General features: G+C 40.7%; 1 protein-coding gene and 1 long non-coding RNA gene across 5 annotated transcripts in view; one reads left to right on the forward strand and one right to left on the reverse strand.

Moving 5' to 3' along the window:
- Rai14 (retinoic acid induced 14) overlaps positions 1 to 7,229 on the forward strand; it is a 148,907-nt gene that overhangs the window by 118,605 nt on the left and 23,073 nt on the right. For all 4 annotated transcript variants that reach the window (XM_013514963.1, XM_005386174.2, XM_005386173.2 and 1 more), the window contains exons 5-6: positions 3,029 to 3,093; positions 7,015 to 7,072. In XM_013514963.1, coding sequence (XP_013370417.1) covers positions 3,029 to 3,093; positions 7,015 to 7,072 — 123 coding nt within the window. The remainder of the gene's footprint in view (positions 1 to 3,028; positions 3,094 to 7,014; positions 7,073 to 7,229) is intronic.
- Positions 1 to 7,229, reverse strand: part of LOC106148676 — a 40,342-nt gene that overhangs the window by 4,680 nt on the left and 28,433 nt on the right. The gene's annotated exons all lie outside the window — the stretch shown is intronic.

Below are 7,229 nucleotides of genomic sequence, written 5' to 3' on the forward strand. Positions count from 1 at the left end.
CCTTCTCCTCCCCTCCCTTTTCCTCCCTTCTCTTCTCTCCTCCCCTCCTTTCCCTTCTCCTCTCCTCCCCTTCCCCTTCTCCCCACTCCCTTCCCCACCATTCCTTCTCTCCTCCCCTCCCTTCCCTTCTCCTCTCTTCCTCTCCCGGCTTTCCTCCTATCTCCCCTCCCTTCCTTTCCCCTTCCCTCTCTCCTCCCTTCCTGCCTTCCCCCTCCTCTTCCCCGTCTTCTTCTGCACACCATGTGCACGTGTGTGTGTGTGTGTGTGTGTGTGTTCTACTGAGAATTGAAACCAGGCCTTTACACTGTGCTACATCCCCAGGCTTTTTTTATTTTTTATTTATCCTGAGACAAAGTCTTGCTAAGTTGCCCAGGCTAGGCACAACCTTGTAGTCCTCCTGCCTCAGCCTGCCAGAGGGATGGGAATACAGATGTGTGGCACCGTGGCAGGCTGAGTCTCTTACTATAATAGGGTTCTTAGAGTTCCTGTAATGGTCCAGGGCTCTTGATTTATAAATAGCATTGGTCTTCTTATTTGCAGGCAAAGAGTTGCCCTTTTTATTTGTCTGCAAGGAAATTGCTTCATGGTATTCCAAACACATCCACAACTGCATGAGAGCTAGACTAACACAGTGTCTCCTTACAGCAGGATTGTGTCACTAAAGCATTCTGTCCAGGAAAATTTGCATTTGGAAAGAAAATTCTGTTTCATGTTAACAGTGAAAGACGTCGTGCTTCAGTATGATAGCATGTGGGGAATGATTTGTCATTTGGGTTGTGAGATTATTTTAAGTGAAAAATACTTCTATGTTGCTAGCTAGAAAAATGTACCACAGAGCCAAGGAATACAAAAATTCACTTCTCTAGATAATGTAGCACTAACTTTCAGGTATGACCAGAACACTAGAAGTGAAAGCCTGTTGTTTACTTACGACATTTTGTTTAAATGTCCCTACCACATGTGTCTCTGGAGAACTGTTCCTTTTTCAGATGGGCACTGCTTATGTAGAACAACTTTTGTTCACAACATGGACAAAAGTTAATACATTACATGCACAGCTAAACAGGCTCCAGCTTACGATCAGGATCTGTTCCAAAAGTTCATTTGTTTAAAATTCAGAATGTGCTTGTCTGTAGAAACAGGGGTATAAATGATGGCTGGAGAGATCAAACTAGCCCACCAAAGTCTGTTTAGTGTGTGATGTAACTGAACTCTTAACATTATGCTCTTCTCGCATCCTGGCTGGGGAGAATCTCATGGAATAAAAGGAGTAAGAGGGAGACAAGATCCTTATCTTCCTACTTTCAAACATCTCTTTTCCCTTATTTCTTAACCTTATTTATTTTTATCCTTTCAGGAATGGGTAGAAAGATTTCTGCCTGATATCCCACCCCGACTAAACTCTCCCTCAAGTGTACCCTTAAGATCTCTCAGTACCTCTATCTCAGAGTAGAAGCGAGCTGTTCTTTTGATCTTACATACGCTTTTGTGGAGCTCACTGCGATCGTGTGGCCCTCTAATCTTAAATACGGTGTTCTCTAGCCATGTGATGCTCCAATTAGGAATTCTGGTCAGTGTTAGAGAGTGATGACTAATTCAGAAAGGAGAATGGTATTTTGCAGTAGGGTCACCACATAAAAAATTTGTTTTCCTAAGCTAGTTGTTTGCAGCTAGAAGTGAATTGGCCTCCAGGGGACATCTGGAAATCTCTGGAGACATAATTTGATTGTCGTAACTGGACGTCTAGTGGGTAGAGGCCAGAGAAGTGGCTTACCATCCTATAATTCACAAAACAGCCACACAGCAATTATCTAGCTAACGCTATCATTGGGGATATCTTGGTGAGACAGTTTGAGATATGCAAGATTATGACTTTTCTAATGGTACTGGCTTGGCTGGCAACTGTAGCAAGCCCACACTCCAGACATTTGAAGTCAGCACAGCCTCTAATTCACATGGGTGAGAACTGACAGCCTACTGTGTACCAGCAAGATTTTGGGTACTAGGCAAACAGCGGTTAGTGACGTAGACAAAAAGCCCATTCCAGTGAAGTTTGTATTCTACAAGCTGCTGGGTGCTCTGAAGAATAAAGAAATAAAGCAGAGAACTAGGATAAAAGTAACAGTTGGGAAGGAATTGGAATTTTTAATAAAGAGCCCAGGAGAGATCTAGTTCAAAAAGCCCCATTTCGATGGCATCCGAAGGGGGTAAAGAGGCAAGCTATGTGAGGGGCAGGAAAAGAAATTCCAGGCTAAATAAAAGTAGTTGCAAAGGCCCTAGCATGGGCAGTCTTCTACCCCTTGCACTGTCCCGAAATCTGCCTCCCTTGGAAGCTCTGTAGCCCCATTTGGCAAGGAGGGAGGGAGTTAGGCAGAATGCCGGGATTTCCTGAAGTCATCTGACTATGGAAACAGCAGAGACTTATGTTAGAGTCATGAAGGGAATTAAAAGGTGTACTACATTAACAGTACATTGCTTCAAAGCTCTCTCCCTTCTTTTATATAAGAACTTTGAAAATCTTTGAAAGAACTTTGAAAATCCAAAACCCCAGGTAATATCCATTCAGAGCTCGAGCACATTTGGAGACAAGAGAAATAAGGCTCCAAAAGTAGGGATCTCTGCTGTGTTCTCTGCTGGCTTGTGGTCTGCCTTTTCCGGGTTCCTGGGTCTGAGGCGCTCCCAGCCTGGTTACACTGTTGTAGACAAGGGCGTTTGGCACACACTTCAACAGCTGAAAGCATAACTTTTAAGTTTCATGTTGGGAGTCTGCTGCAGGCCTCTAGTTCACCGCTCGACTGAAACCCAAGAGAATCAGTGAGAGCCTGTGAATGTCACCTGGTGGGCAGGATCGTCCGTTCTCCCCTCTTTGGCTGCACTAAAGAATGTGAAGCCTTCATCTTCAGAGGAGCAGTTCTGCCTTTGTTGGAGAACAACTCATTGCGTTGTAGTTGTGTTAAGTACAGAGCTTATAAAAGAGGTGTAAAAAGTGTGACCTATTCCGCCATTTTCTGCTTTTCAATCCATTCAGGACACAGTGCTTTACACCTTGCTGCCAAGAACGGCCACCATGAGTGCGTCAGGAGGCTCCTTCAGGTAAAGTGGCATCGACTTAAAATTATGAATGCGTCATCTTAAAATGGAAAGGTGACCCTGTCTTCCCCTAGACGCGCACACACACACACTCACACACACTCTCTCTCTCTTTTTAATACTATCCCAGAACCTGTGTCTCCAGGTAGCCTTATTACGGAAGTAATAGTGAGGGAAAATACTGTTTCCATAGCAATTCCACTGGCAAGAAAAGATTTCTAGTCAAAATTATTTCGCTTGAATTCCGCATTTATTTAATGATATGAAAGATGCACGTTTACAAAAAATGTTGCTAAAAATGTGAGTTTTTTTGCATTAATCAGAAAGTGTGTAAATAAATAATAAATAAATAAAATAGATAATAAATAATTAAAAATAAATAGTAAATTTTTTACATTAGCAGATGAAGTGTTAAATTCCTATATGTGTTCATTTCTTGACCAAATGTTGAGCACAGAACACAGCAAGGGTTTGAGTACGTATGTTTAATACGATGCATTAAATTCAGCTTCCACGTACCTCTGATTTCTGTGGTCCATTGTGTTGTACCCTCACACAGACAATTGTTGCCCAAGTGGAACATGCGCGGGAAATGTTCCTACTTTCCCTTAAGTCTTATTTTTTGTTTTAGTTTGTTGTTTTTGTTTTGAGACAGGCTCTTGCTCTGTATAGTCAGGCTAGCCTTAGACTCATTTTGTAGATCAGGCTGGCCTCAAACTCATGGTAATTCTCTTGCCTCAGCCTCCTAAGTGTTGGGACCACAGGGGTGCACCACCGTGCCTGGCAAGTTAGCTTTTTTGATTGGTTTGATCTTTTCTACTTACTATTATTGTTACTATTATTAGTCTTTGTTTGAGAGTCTTGCTCTGTAGCTCAGGCTGGCCTTGGAGTTACTGTGTAGCCCTGGCTGGCCTTGAATTTGTAGCAGTCCTCCTGCCTCAGCCTCCCAAATGCTAGGATTACAAGTCCATGCCTGGCTTCCCTTAAGTCTTAAGTCTCAGACCTGGAAAATTCCAAAAGTTGAGAATGTCATACCTTGGGGTTGTTTTATTTTGCTTTAATTTGGGTTTTTTAAAAGTACATGTTTGTATGATGTGCCAGTAAAAATAATCATATTCATAATGTGTACATAGCACATCTTAATTCTTTTTTTTCTTTTCCCCTCCCTTCCCTCTAACCCTTCTTTCTCTCCCCACTTGAAAAAGCTCTATTTCCATTTTTTCCTTCATTTCTTTCTTTTAAATGCCTTTTCCCTTCCTACCTTCCCATTCTCCATCTGTTGTTCCCCTTCCTATTTGAAAAAGTTCTGCTTCCTAATATCTGTCCTCTATTTTGGTCCTTATTTGTACTTTGAGTTTCTCACAGAAGAGAAACAATGTGATATTTAAATTTGTGTGTCTGAATTATTTCACTGAAGATTATAGTCCTGAGGTACACCCATTTACCTAAAAATGCCTCAAGTTTATCCTTCTTTGTGGCAGAGTGCTGCTCCATTGTATATGAAAACCACATTTTCTCATCCATTCATCTGTTGATGGGCATAGAGGCTGTTTCCAAGATTTAGCTATTGTAAATTATGCTGCTCAAAACATGATGAATGGTGACTGTAACTCTTTTGGGAAGATACCTAAAAGGGGACTATCTGGGTCAAATGAAACCTTCAGTTTTAGTTTTTTGGAGAATTGCCACACTGATTTCCACAGCAATTGCACCAGTCTACACTCCCACCAGCAACAAAGCAGGGTTCCTTTTTCCCCACAGCCCCATTGGCATTTCTTGTTGGTTGATTTCTTCATGATGGCCATCTTTCTCGAGTTAGATGGAATCTCAGTGTTGTTTGAATTAGCATTTCTTGCATGACCAGTGATTTTGAACATTTTTTCATGTATTTTCTAGCCATTTGTACTTCTTCATCTGAGAAGTATCATTTTCAGATGTCCATTTTTGGATTGGGTCTTTAAATCTAGGGACTCTAGTGCTTCGAGTTCTTTATATATTATAGATACTAGTTCTTGAGGAGTAGCTGGTAAAAACCTTTTCCTGTTCTCTTCATTCTGTTGGTAGTCTAATCAAATTTTGGAGTATCTTCCTAGGATCAGTTTCTCCTTCCTTTTATTCAGGCTCTCTTTTTCTTTCCTGGAGGACTTGTACCCTCTTTATAATCAGTTTTTTTGAAAATCTTTTCCCAAACAGTTGAAAATCCTTGCCATACAGAATTTTCTGTGTCCTGGTATTCATTCTATAAATCATGAGTAGAATGCAACTCTTCTTTTTTAAAATTTTTTTTTCAACTTTTATTGAGGAACAACTTTTCAACCATTTCTTTCTTGCATGTAACTTGATGAGTTTTTAGTTTGGGGTTCCTGTTTAAGTGCTTAGTTTTATTCTTCCTTATAATGTTAAGCCAATTCTCTGGTTTGATAACCTTGCCAGGAAGTTTATAATGATCTCTTAAGGTGATGACTTCCATAAATCTGTACAGATGCATACTTAATGAACCCCCAATAGCAGTCTATACAATAATGTCCAGCTGTTGCGGTCAAAATGCAAGCTGGCTGTTTTCAGGAACAGCATAGAGCAATAAAAGATGTGTTTGGAGTACTGTCTGGTCTGTCAAGCTGTTGTCTTGGCTATCATAAGCACTGTTCAGGACTCAGCATCTTGCTTTAATTTGGCTTTGAACTTCTAGTGTAGAAATGTGGTCACATTCTTCAACTGGTCTGTTAATCACACAACTTCTTGTCTTATTTTACATGATGCGAGCTACTGCCAGTTCCAGGAATGTTTGACTTTAACAGGTCTTTGAAGCAAAATTCAAGAAAAATTGATCAATGTCTGTGATGTTTTATTATGAGGCTTCCTCTTGAAGACATTAAATAAAGTTTTTCTTTTCCTGCCCTTTTTGTGACCAGACACTCTGGACAAATGAAAAGCATTCAGTTGCCCAACTGCCTTGCATCTACATCCTTGGCCCTACCTCAGTTCTTGGTTTTTTTGGGGATATTTTTTTTTAAGTATTTAAATATGTTTTAAATTCACATTCCCTTTCTGGCTTGGCTAGCCAGACCTTGCATCTGGCTCTGATTTTAAGGAAGATTTAACCTGACAAGCTAGAAGTCCTTGTGGGCTAGAACCAGATACTCTAGCCTCGAATGTAATTTTATATCTTCTTATGCAAATAGATCGGGTTTTCTCTGGAATCTTTGAAGCCTTTAAACAGTTTCCTTGTGCTGTTCTAAAATTAGGGCAAAGCTTGGTAAGAGGTAACTTGATCTCTATTCTTCTTAACACCAGGGGGCAGGCATTTCACTCTAAGGCAGCCTGTTTTTAACCTCTTTCAACTTGCAAAGGATTTTACCATTGTTCTTTCTGGATAGATTTGGGGTCCTCCTGTTGGGGTACTGTCTTTGGGTCCTAGGTCTCCCTTGTTAGTTCTTCATCTCTTGTCATTGAAACCCAGGCTGTTTGTGATGTGATCCCCATTGTTTCAGAAACTTGTAGTTTGCTGGTGACTTTGACTAGGGCCATCTCCACAGAATCTTGAGGGCACATATCCAGGTGCAGTGGCTTTAGGAGTGAAGGAAAAGCAAAGAAGGACAGACAGTTAGGCCAGAAATTAGGGGAAAGGATAGGATCAAGATGAGAGATTCTTGTGCATGTTTGTTAGCTGGTGGGGGTGATCTAGTGGTGATAGGGTGATGCTCTGCAAGAGGAATGGACACCAGAGCAGCAAAGGACTTGCTGTTTGTCTGTCATCATTTGGAGCAGAGTCTCCTTCCCTGGAAAGCACTGTAGGGCCCTGGAGCATGGCGCTTGAGGCTTATATATGTTCATCTCTTTCCTAATATGTTGTACCTTGCATGAAAAGGACAAATTGAACAGAGTTTGTGCAGGAGATGTATGAAATTTATTTTTGTTTTCTAGTCTAAATGCCCCCCAGAAGGTATTGACAGCTCTGGGAAAACAGCTTTACATTATGCAGGTAACTTTCATTCTCTTTTCTTTCTCCTTTTCTTTCTTTCTTCCTTTGTTTCTTTCTTTCTTTCTTTCTTTCTTTCTTTCTTTCTTTCTTTCTTTCTTTTTTCTTTCTTCTTTCTTTCTTTCTTTCTTTCTTTCTTTCTTTCTTTCTTTCTTTCTTT

Source organism: Chinchilla lanigera, unplaced genomic scaffold (assembly GCF_000276665.1).
Source record: "Chinchilla lanigera isolate Chin_1 unplaced genomic scaffold, ChiLan1.0 scaffold00025, whole genome shotgun sequence".
Classification (NCBI taxonomy): domain Eukaryota; kingdom Metazoa; phylum Chordata; class Mammalia; order Rodentia; family Chinchillidae; genus Chinchilla; species Chinchilla lanigera.